We start from the raw sequence: 12,772 nt of genomic DNA, 5'->3' as shown, positions 1-12,772 counted from the left end.
ACTGATAGCAGTAACGAAGAGTTAGATATCCTGCATATCACAGCTAGAAGTTAGGAATAGGGATGGCCTGGAGCAAATAGAGATAACATCTAGAGCAGGGATGTCAAACTCGCGGACCGGATGCAGTCAAACGCTGGCTATGCCTACCCCCATTTTAGCAAAGGGGGAAAAAGTTGCGATACATCACGTGACAACAACATGATCCTGTGAGTTTGAACCCCTGGCCTACAGCATCCATTGGCCAAGGCTTAGGAATGGGGATGGCTAGAAACCAATACAACAATTAGATCATTGCTAAAATGTTTATTAGATAATATTTCTTACATATTCCGCCTTATCCCACCTTCCACCTTAGTGAAATTGTATAAAGCTTTCTCAATTCTATTGTTTGGGGTTCCTAGGAATTTTCTGGTCAGGACCCCTTTTCTTAGAGTGCTTCAATAAAAGGAAATAAAACCTGCACCAGGGTTGGGATTCAGCTGATTTGGATCAGTTCGGGTGAACCGGTAGTTGCGACCTGTAGGTGGGGTGGGCCCACACAGGCGCAATCCTGTCCTATATTGCTTTTTTGTTTTTTGATACCACACGCATGTGTTTTTTGATACCACACGCGTGTGCAGATGGCACACAGGAGCAAATTGCCATGTTTTTGATACAGCGCGCATGTGCGCAAGGCACACGCTCATATTTTCAATTCTGGGCGAACCGGTTGTTAAATTATGTGAAGCCCACCTCTGACCTGCACCTTGTGTTCTTCATTGGCTTTGGCCCCAGCCTCAGACCCAAACTGAGGACAACACATACACAACTGATTGTGTTCCTAATGTTATTCCCATCAGTCTATGTAGAAGCGCCTGCATATTCTCTTTCTACCCATGTCTTCCAGTTCTCTATGTTTTTTTTTTTTATTAGCTAGTGCAAAAACCAACCTTTTATCCAGGGTTTAAATGTAAAGCACATGTGAATGGATTCAGGAGAGCATGATAATAAGGCTATCTCTACCATTAGATCTGCTGCTTCACTCCAAAGTGAGAAAAATGCAGGCAGCAGTTTTTGCCTTCTTCGGGTACTTTTATCAGTTGGCATTTTTGTTCTCCACTACTTTCTTATTACAGCAAAAAGGCCAAAAGAAGAAAAACACCTTCTGTTACTGCTAATTGATACTCAAACACAAGAAAGGCATCCAGCAAAACCCTGTTTAACGTTAAGGGGATTGAAGTAATTCACTTACTGGAGTTAGAAGGGATTATTCAAACATAGGTACAATTCTGATATCATGGGGATCTCTGGAGCTTGTATTATTGAAGGTGCTAGTTACAATATGGCTCCAAGTATGTGATATCTGTTTGGAATAAATCTCTAAAGGGACTGGGTAGAGAGAGAGCAAAATAAAAGCTGATCAAGGGAATAGCTTTCACTTTACAGGCAGCAAAGGGAGATACGGGAGGCTTAGAAGATAGATAAATACTGTATGGGAGGAAATATAGCACTAAAGCCAGAGATGAAAGACCATGGAAATGCTTAGTTGATTTGTAGGAGAATTAGATTTGAGAACTTGCATTTCTACTATGTAGAAAAGAAGTGACTTATATAATAAGGATGAAAAAATGCTTTATTTGGGCATTGGTGCAGCCCTTCAATGTCTGTTTCTGTTTCTCAGGCATAGGCAAGCAACATCATTCACAGTTAGCTGAGAGGAGAGAGACCCTAATCAATATGTCCATTCTAAGTGAAGGGAGGAGAAGAAAAATAAGTACTGGAGATCCTTGATCTCCAAACTTGGTAATTTTAAGATTTGTGGATTTCAATCCCCAGAATTCCTCAGCCATCTGGGAATTGAAGTCCACAAGTCTTAAAATTACCAAGTTTGGAGACTTCTGTCTCCCTAGATCACCCTGTGAATTCCTGTGTTGGGAAAATGAAGTGCGACCACTTTAGTAGAGAGAATGGTATTGACTCCTCACCTTTCCTGGTGTTTTGGTATCATTGACAATCTCATTCACAAGGGTATCTGTAGAGATCATTGGGAAGCAGAAATTTTAAAAAAAGGATTAAAGAAATCTACCAATGTGTGGCTTTCTACTCAGTATTATGAGAATTCAGAGCAAAAATAATACAACTGAGTTATTTCCTTTTGAAAATAAGTTACAAACCAAAACCTAAATTCAGGTCTTGTGCTACATATAATTCTAGTACCTGTATTTGTGAAAAAGCTGTGATCTTATGCACACACATCCCACTTGATTTAATGAGAAATCACTACATAAATATGCCTAGGATTAAATGTTAAGAGCTAAACTGTATGTCAGGGGTGTCAAACTTGCTTTGTCACGGCAGCATCATGTGATATATTGCGACTTTTTCCCCCTTCGCAAAACTGGGCGTGGCCAGCACGTGATGTATCCAGCCCGTAGGGCAGTGAGTTTCACAACCCTACTGTATGTGATCCCTTTCATATACCGTAATTAAGTTGTTTTTTTTTTTTTATGAAGGAAGGAAGGAAGGTGTAAAATTCCTGACTTAGTACTGGAAAGTTCTACTGAACTCTGGAATTTGCTGTTGCCCATATTCTAGAGAAAAATGAGCAATTCTCAGAAATAAAGCCTTCTGAGGGAAAAAAAAAACCCCACAGCTTTTTAGGCAGTTACTAATTACATCAGTCACAATTTCAGGTACATTTTCTGTGGGTATGGGGAAGAATATATAATCAACCCATTCAGCTATTCACTTTTATAGCAACTAATGAAAACAAACCTCTGTTGACTTGTTATTTAATTCTATACAAAGGGATTTCTTTGTTGCAAATTTATTTTTTAAAAGCTTCGCCAGGTTTTCTTCACCAAGGAAGCATGATAAATATCACACGTGTAAAATGTTGCAGTGTTTTAAGTGTTTTAAGTGTTAAAATATTTCTCAAGCCAAGTTTACAATAAAAAGCCATTCCATCACGTTTCACTCGCACTATTTACTGCATTTCCAAACTCTGAATTACGTGCTCAAACAATAACAGGCTTGAACGATGTAATGTAAACTGGTAGAAACATAAAGTATGCATGCTTAGTTTTACCTGTGACAAGAGAAGGTGGTTCTTCAGGTTTTTTGCCACTGGGTTTTTCTGGAGAAATGTCCTCTTTTCTGGGGAAAAAAAAGTAATAAGCAAAACTATAAACTAGACTATGAAAATGAGAGGAGCAGGCATTCATTTCTTTCTAGTTAGACATTAAAGCCACATTCTGTCTAAAGACATGCTTTTACAAATTAAAAATAAAGAATCGCAGCAAAAGAGGCACACATTTTATTTTCTATAATTTAGCTCTCCAATATGCTCATGGTGCTCCTGATGAATGAAACCTGCCAAGAAAACACTGTCTGGCATAAATCCTTATGGCAACTCTCATCAGATGAGCAGCAAATATTAATAAAAAATGTATTTATCATTATCAGTAAAAAAAATTAAGCTCTGGCAGTGCATCTTTAGTGAAAACTCTGAGTAAGGAGAGCTTTTCCCAAAGAAGAAACTATATACCTCCATTATTTGCGCACCAGCTATTTGTTTCTATTAATCATATCCTAATCCATAGAGTGTACTGATTTCTATTGCCTAATTAGTACTAGGAGGCGTGATGGCTCAGCAGTTAGGCAGGGAAGCTGACAGTCTGGGTTCGAGACCTGAGCACTTCATGACAGGGTGAGTTCCTGTTACGTGCACCAGCTCCTGTCCACTTCTTATTTTGGAGTACAAATGTTACACAAGAAGAAACTTTTTTACTGAATAATACTGGAACACTTGATCCAGATTATAAAAATCCAGATGACTTCAAGGAGGCAGGGAAAAGACACAGAACAATCTAACTCTCTGCTACCATCCAATAATCTGCAGGATATTTGAAGCCCACATCTGGTAGAGCTCCTTAGTTCATGTAAGGAAACTACTTCATTAAAAAATGCACAAGTGTGAGCATATAACAAGTATTATAATTGGACATCTTGAAAATGTAGACAAAATCAAAATGTTTTATCACATTGTATTTAAATAAATTGTACGTCAAAAATGGATATGAAATCAGAAGATGATAATTAGAAATAAATTACACCCTTAAGTTTACATTGTTCAGTTATTTTGCATCATGATTAGTTAGAAAGCGAAACCACTTTGGACTATGAAAGTGATTCAGTTTCTACTAGTAAGCTAATCAATAGTGCAGTAGTGAAGAGTCAGACTTCTTTCACAAATGGCAGCCTTGGGGTACCCATACTGGGTAGGCATATCAATCTAGATGCATTCATCTCAGATATCAGAAGGGGTCTGATAGCATCTTTTCTGACAATTAAAAGGCCTATGCTTTCATGAGCTGCAATTCTCTTCATCAGAAGCACAGAATAACCAGGCTGATGTAAAATTTAAATTGGGGTAAGGAAGGAAGACAAATGCAGGTGCAGGTTACATTTGAGTTAAATTACAAATACCTTATCAATTAACTATAAGGTAAAAGTAAAGGTAAAGGTTCCCCTTGCACATATGTGCTAGTCGTTCCCGACTCTAGGGGGCGGTGCTCATCTCCGTTTCAAAGCCGAGGAGCCAGCACTGTCTGAAGATGTCTCCATAGTCATGTGGCTGGCATGACTAAACGCCAAAGGCGCATGGAATGCTGTTACCTTCCCACCAAAGGTGGTCCCTATTTTTCTACTTGCATTTTTTATGTGCTTTCGAACTGCTAGGTTGGCAGAAGCTGGGACAAGTAATAGGAGCTCAACTCATTACGCAGCACTAGGGATTTGAACTGCTGAACTGCCGACCTTTTGATCAACAAACTCAGCATCTTAGCCACTGAGTCCCCACATTCCACTACAATTAACTATAACAACATATTAAAAACCTGTTGAGTTCATTGAGATTGCATGAAAAGTTACTATACATAACTTCAGCAGTTTCTCACTCTTTGGTAAAATTAAAGTCCCATTCTCCACCCCACCCCCCCCAACCCCAAAATCAATTTGACTTCTACTATAAAATATCCCGGGAATATGAAAAAACTCTGACATTTGTCTTTGTTTTTAGTCTTGTGGTTAAGTTTGTCAACATTATTTTTTAAAAAATATTTTTCCCATTTATCCCATGTATAATCCAGAGGGACATTAGTAGCAGATGGTGGCATATATCACATTAGGAGAAGAACACCTAATCTTGTGTGTGTAAATGTTAGGACTTATGGTGGTGCTCTTGGGGAAGATGTGGGGGCAAGGCAGAAATAGGGATTTGTTGCAGGACCTGGTCCCCATGTTAGCATAATTGGCCTGTTGACTCTTGTTGCTTATGAAAATCCACTTCAAACTTGAAGAGCCTTGGTAGTACAGAGGTTTAAGGCACCCTGTTATTAAGCTAGTTATTAAGACCAGCTGCCTGCAATTACTGCAGGGTTCGAATCTCGCCAAGGCTCAAGGTTGACTCAGCCTTCCATCCTTTCTAAGGTAGGTAAATTGAGGACCCAGTTGTGGGGGCAATAAGCTGACTTTGTATAAATATACAAAAGGATGAAGGCTATTGCTGAGCACATTGTAAGCCGCCCTGAGTCTTCGGAGAAGGGCGGCATATAAATCAAATTAAAAAAAAAAAACTGTATGCAGGTATCAACCTGCAATCCAGTGCCTGAAAAAATGCAGTGTCATTGTCCTTTATAGGCTATCATATATTAATAATGAACTACTAGACTCCTGGTTTTTTTTTAGCCCCATAGAGTAACATGTCTCTCCTCCTATGTTATCTCAGACATGGAAACTTCATCCTTCATCCTGCGTGGCATGGGTTCTATACAAAGGCACGTCATCGAAATGACTCCTCTTGTCTTAGAGCAAAATGTTTTATCTTTGAAATGCTAGGCTTTCAGATTTGTGAGATTCTGTTAATTTAACCTTATAATAAAATAACAATTAGCTCATCTGGTCATACTTTCCATCCAGTCTAGGTTGCAAGGCTGACATCAAACTTGCAAGTCTGAAAGTCACCCCCATTCTCTTTATAGCCTAAGAAACTAGGGAGGGTACCTTCTTTTGACCCACCCATAATCATTCTGCTTGCTAAAATGTCTTTAATCTGACCATTCCCTTAGTCTCTTTCCCTGTTTTCCCAAGATTATTTCTATTTCTCTTATGCACTGAGGTTAAGGGGTTAGAGTCATCAATGCAATCAACAGGAATTTGAGTAAACTTTGTTGGGGAGTGGAGGACAGGTGTGGGGGCTAGCAGGCTCTGGTCCATGGCCTGCGAAGAGTTGGACATGATTTAGTGACTGAACAATTAAGGGAAAGATCTCCAGATAGAAGCAACTGCTGAAAGACAGAGGATGTCAGTGAGAACTACAAGGTCACTGCATCAAAACAGGAGACAGAGATAAGGATGTGGACCTCGGGGGTTTTGGAGAGGAGAGGTTTAACACTTCCAGCCTTTCATTTTATGGGTTCAGTCATGCTACTGCAATTTTTTTAATGTGCGTATATCTTAAAACTTGATACACAATTTTGCACAATTTTGTGCAAAATTTTGCATAGGTTGATCAGATATGAGATTGATTACTTCAAGCGTTTTTGCAAACTGGGTAGGATTGTAGAGTAAATTCTTCATGAAAGATCCTGATTCATTGATAGTCAGGAACATCACTCATGAATGAGAGGCGATGATAATTTTCTTCATTCTTCCTGACTGTCATAGAATAGATTTAAACATATTGACTAAGCACATATTTACTTTCACACACACACATATATGTGAAGTCTTCTGTTTTGATTACTTACCTATCCTGGAATGTTCTATGCTTTACTCGCTGCAAAAAAAAAAAAAATTAAAAGAAAGAAGAGGATTATTTGGGAGCTAATTAACCAACAATTGGAAGATAACAATCTATTATCATGTCAGGTGTGATTCAATTATTAGTTCAAATCCTCATTTTCTTGCTCTGATAATATTTCTATGCATTGCTATTATATATTTCAGACATCAATACATTAGAGAGGGTCCAGAGATATTTTACTAGAAGAGTACTCAAATCTTCTACCTGAAATAAAATTCCCTATCCCACCAGGCTTGAAATTTTAGGTCTAGATAGCCTTGAACTATGCCATCTACATTCTGACCTATGCTTAGTTCATAAGATTATTTACCAAAATGTTCTACCTGTAAATGAGTACTTTAATTTCAACCGTAATAACACAAGGGCTTTCAATAGATTCAAACTCAATGTAAATTGCTCTAATCTTGATTGTAGGAAATATGACTTCTGCAATAGAGTAGTAAATGTCTGGAACACTCTACCTGATCCTGTTGTTAGTCTCTCTAATCCCCATACCTTTTACCTTAAACTGTCTACTGTGGACCTTTCATGTTTCTTAAGAGGTCCCTAAGAGGGCGTGCATAAGCACCAGCGTGCCTACCGTCCCTGTCCTACTGTCCCCATTTATATGTAATCATTCTGTGTGTTTATGGCTATGTTTTGCCTATTTATATCCTTTTATTTGTGCCAAACTTTTTTCATGTGTCCATGTCTATGTCTACCCTGTTTCCCCCAAAATAAGATATCCCCTGATAATAAGCCCAATTGGGCTTTTGAGTGCATGGCAATAAGGCCAAGCGCTTATATCAGGGTTCAAAAAAATATAAGACAGGGTTTTATTTTGGGGGAAACACGGTATACTGTTACTTGTTTCCTTATACTTGTTGACAAAATAAATAAATAAATAAAATAAATAAATATATAGATACTTCTACATAGTTAAAAGCAGATTTTAAGTCTTACCCTTTGAATTATCTCCAGGTGTTCTTGGGAATTACTAAAATTTTTTCCAATGTCAAATATATAGAAGGTTTCTCTCTGACAAGCTGTCACCCAGTTCTGATATTCGGTTGTACCTGGAATCCGATCCAAAAAGATCTGGAAAGCCTCCCATACTGCTTCCTGGCAAACTGAAGGAACATAGTAAGAATACAAATACTTTACAGAAAGTCTTTCGCCAAATTTGATCACAGTCATGCAAGTGTTCCCTTCAATATCTGTTTTAGGTCACATGATCATTCTTTTCTTTATGTCATTATCAGAAAGAAAAGCAACTTTATATTTCATATTGCTAGAACATTGAATAATTAGCAGGATCTTTTTTTTTCTTTCATTCACAACAAATAATTCATTATTGTCCCAAGTAACAGGACTTATCATAAGGTAAAGGTAAAAATTCCCACGCACATTTGTGGTAATCGTTCCCGACTCTAAGGGGTGGTGCTCATCTCCGTTTCAAAGCCAAAGAGCCAGCGCTGTCCGAAGACATCTCTGTGGTCATGTGGCCATGGTCATGTGACTAAACACCAAAGTCACTGTTACCTTCCCTACCTTCTACTTGCATTTTTTACGTGCTTTCGAACTGCTAGGTTGGCAGAAGCTTGGACAAGTAACGGGAGCTCACCCTGTTATGCGGCACTAGGGATTCGAACCGCTGAACTGCCGACCTTTTGATCAACAACCTCAGCGTCTTAGCCACTGAGCCACCACGTCCCTCATATATCATAGATACACGCAAATCTTATCACAGATACACGCAAAATGATTTGCTTCAGTGGAGTTGTTTGCATTGCAGAGACAGCGGGATTTACTTTGCTGAAGGAAAGAAGCCACCCAATTTGTTTCAATGGAGCAATCCAGTTCTCCTTAAACTGTTTTGGGCCAGGATTGAGAGAAAAGGCCTCAGCACTGGCCAAAGGGGTTCAGATTCAATGGCCTCTAAATGTTCTGACCCGGCTCCCAAACACGATAAGCAGACTGTTGTTTCCCACCCCCACAACATTCCCTTTATTATGAGCGCCGGCAACCCCAGCAAAGAGTGTCTCTCTCACATACAGAAGACTAGCAAAGTCTCTAAGTGTCTGTGGAAATCGAAGCTCACTCCCTTTGCCCCTAAAATGGCTCCAATCCACCAGGAATCTCTCTCTTTCACCACACTCGTAATGGAAGTCCTGGGAGGTGCACTAGCTCTTTTTCCAGCAGTGGAGACACGCACAGACACAGACACAGACACAGACACACACACACACACACACACACACACACACACACACTGAAGGCACGCCCGATTCTCGGGGGGGGGAGCTATTATACCAGGGGAGGGAAAACTCTTATTTCATTTGACTGAAACACTTCATTATTCACCCAGATAAAATAACATTTTATGCCAGTGTTAGTAATCTACATTTTCCAAATAGCAGAAGAAAATATTAATATTAAATAACAAAATGGCTAATGATAATGCAATGATTGAAATTTAACTTATTTTTGTCATGAAAATAAAATGCTAGACAGTGAAATGTGAGCAAGGGCTTTCTAACTAGGATTGTGGTTGCAGGAATGAACATAGCTTGCTTTCCACAACACTTCCAAGTTTTAGTTTCAAAAATATGGCTTGGGCAGTTTACAGTAGATCCTTTTACAGCAGCTCTGATATAGATTTGGAAAATAATGAAACTTGGAGGAATCTTTGCCTTACTGCCTCTCTTCCTGTGTATGAAAAAGGGACTTTCTTGCTAAAGCCACAAACAAACAAACATCAAAATTAGCAGGCATCCCAAACCAAATACATATAATTATCACAAATGTTCTAAGTGATGAAACTATTTCTTAGATTTTTGTGTTTTATAATAACAGGAATAGAAATGAGTATCAATAGCATTTCTGCAGTTTTTTTAAAAAGAAAAACTTTAAAATCTTTATATAACTAACAATTAGAATAACTCCCCCCAACTTATATATGACCTTGACAAAAATTTCTATCTTCTGACACTCAGGTTCTTTGAAATAATGATTGATGGCGTAAAAAAATAAAAGATTTAGAACTACCAGTCTAATCTGCCACCCACCCTCCCCTCAAATATTGGTAACTGCATCTCAGTACTTTGGCAATAGAAGGCCAAAGGAAATGAAAAGGAGCCTAATGTGGCAACCATTTTGGCAAGTTTCAAAAGCAGCTATTTTATAATAACATTCACAAATATTATTTCAAATACATATATATATATATAAGTATGTACATAGGTATGTCTCTCTCTGTATATATTTGTGCCTTACAGTCAGAACTGATTCCTGCTGACTGCCTAGACCTGAACTCTGAGAATTGACATCCACAAGTCTTAAAGTTGCCCGGGTTGGAGACCTCTGGCCTAGACCAATCCCTACAATTTTCTTGGCAAGGTTTCAGAAGTGGGTTGCCATTGCTTGCTTCCTAGGGGTGAGAGAGAAGGACTGGCCTAAGGTCACCCAGCTGGTTTTGTGCCTAAGGCAGGTCTAGAACTCAACTGGTGAGTTTCTAACTTAACCACTATACCAAGGGGGGGAAAAACAAAAAAACCCATCCAAATTGACTATTGTTCTCTTAACCTGACACGCAGAAAAATCGGCAAGGAAACTACGATTCACTGTAGGGCAGAAAACTACTATTAGAAACCATGCTTTGTTATTGCCATACTGATTGCATTTGTTGCATAGTATGATCAGCGAATAAGGCAAATTTTTTTACTACCAGTTCTGTGGGCATGGCTTGGGGGGCGTGGTAGGAGAAGGATACTGCAAAATCTCCATTCCCTCCCCACTTCAGGGGAAGGATACTGCAAAATCTCCATTCCCACCCCACTCTGGGACCAGCCAGAAGTGGTATTTGCCGGTTCTCTGAACTACTCAAAATTTCCGCTACCAGTTCTCCAGAACCTGTCAGAACCTGCTGGATTTCACACCTGGAATAAGAATACATGGTTGAGTTGTAAATCTCTGGTTAATGTGCTGTATAGGTGAGCTTTAAAAAGTGGGGGGGGGAACCAAACTAGAAACAGACAAACCATACATATTTTGCTCCTCCACAAGGCTGGTTCTGCCTTGTTTCTAGATTGTTCAACAAGACATAATTTATAAAGTGTGGCCTAGCGTCAACTGTGAATAGAAAAGGTTATGTCAAAAGAGCCCATTCTTAGTTCTGTGCATTTTAGTTCTCTCAGTGAATTTCCACAGAAAGAAAGTCTGCTTTGATTGAAGCAGAATCCCCATGAAAACAGCTTTCCCCTTGTGTGTATTTGCAACTAATTGGTTGAAAGTTTAACTGATCTTTCCTGGGGATGAATAACTAAACAGAATACCAAGGCAGTAGCTATGATGGGGCATAATATCCCTTAGGGCTCTGGGCAGCTGCTGGCTTCTGCCTTCTCATTTGGGTAAATAGGAGCAAGCACATGCAAATGCACAAAGCTAATAAGGCTGGGAAGAGGCTTATGAACCAGCACACAGCAGGCTAAAATCTCATGGCTGTAAGGAAGAGGCCTGACAGTTTCCTCCGCGGACTCTTGTTAGTAGTCTTATGCAATTAACACAACAAACACAGCAAGAAGGGCTAACATGCACACAAATATTTGAGAGCCTGCTGTTTGAAACTGAAAGTGTGTGAGTCAGGCCACAGAAGCCCATTAATCTGTTCCTAACAAACAAAAGCCATACGTTTTTCTTGTATCACACAAACCAGCTTGAATTGGTTGAAAAGGAAAGCAGACCTCTTGCAGATAATATATATGCTGGAGACGAACCAAAACAAAAACACATCAGCAAAGGACATGGAACAAAATAAAATTGTAAAATGCTAAATTAGTATTATATTCGTAGTGCCTCCAGTCAAATGCTTTCGGCCTTCCCAGGGTGGCTTAGATCTTATAAAGCATTCTCATGATCTTTTTATGTGTTTTCTTAACAGGAGATGTTAAAATTACTCTCTGTGTCCCTTGATAAAAGGAATATATTGCTTATCACCAACAAATTTAAAAGCCAGGCTTGTGTAATGAAGCTAAGACTTTAATGTTTGGGACCAGGGGCGGGTTTCAAAACCGATCGCTACCGGTTTGCTTGTGGGCATGTGCACATGCGCAGAAGTGTCTGGGCTAGTGGTGGGTTGCCCCCGGTTCGCACTGGTTCTATAGAACCGGTAGTAAAACCGGCGGGAGGCTCCGCCCACCGACCCCAATGTCATCAAAATGCTTCTGCGCCCCTTGGCCCCGTTGCGAACTGGTAGTAAAGGTAAGTAGAACCCACCCCTGGTCTGGGCGGGTGGGCGGAGCCTCCCACTCCCAATCCGGGGCGAACCGGGTAGCAACTCACCACTGTTTGGGACGCATCTATGCCCAAAACAATTTAAAAACCAGCTGACAGAAGACAGAGTGGCTAGATACTGGTGATACCAGCATGAGTTTACAGAAACTCAAGGAAGCAAGCTAATAGCAATAGCATTTAGGCTTATATACTGCTCCGTAGTGCTTTACTGCACACTCTGAACAGTTTACAAATATCAGCATATTGCCCCTAACAATCTGGGTCCTCATTTTACCAACCTAAGAAGGATAGGATGAAAGGATGAATCAAGCTTGAGCTGGTCAGGATTGAACTCCTGGCAGTTGGCAGAATTAGCCTGCAATACAGCATTCTAGCCACTGTGCACCAGGGCTCCTGGTTAAGACTTAGAACTTAGACTTAGAATAACTTTATTGTCACATTGAATGTACACTAATAGACATACATTGAAATTATGCCTCCAATATACACTACATAAACATGACAAAATAAACAAATACAAAATTATGCATATACCTACATATATTGTATGTCACAGAGAAACAACAGAGTCTAGTTTGGATGCACACATGTACATGGTGAGAAAAATAAATCTTGTGAGTTTGCCAAAATGGATGGCATAGGGAACAAAGCTGTTAC

General features: G+C 39.5%; 1 protein-coding gene across 1 annotated transcript in view; it reads right to left on the bottom strand.

The window, feature by feature from the left end:
- Nucleotides 1-12,772, bottom strand: part of IMPG1 (interphotoreceptor matrix proteoglycan 1) — a 106,281-nt gene that overhangs the window by 48,598 nt on the left and 44,911 nt on the right. The window contains exons 3-6 of the mRNA XM_070932207.1: nt 7,787-7,953; nt 6,789-6,817; nt 3,026-3,135; nt 1,965-2,026 (exon numbers count right to left, since the gene is read on the bottom strand). Coding sequence (XP_070788308.1) covers nt 1,965-2,026; nt 3,026-3,135; nt 6,789-6,817; nt 7,787-7,953 — 368 coding nt within the window. The remainder of the gene's footprint in view (nt 1-1,964; nt 2,027-3,025; nt 3,136-6,788; nt 6,818-7,786; nt 7,954-12,772) is intronic.

Source organism: Pituophis catenifer, unplaced genomic scaffold (assembly GCF_029215685.1).
Source record: "Pituophis catenifer annectens isolate HBS135680 unplaced genomic scaffold, rPitCat1.0.hap2 SCAF_1, whole genome shotgun sequence".
Classification (NCBI taxonomy): Eukaryota; Metazoa; Chordata; class Lepidosauria; order Squamata; family Colubridae; genus Pituophis; species Pituophis catenifer.
This window is presented reverse-complemented; position numbering and strand designations above follow the sequence as displayed.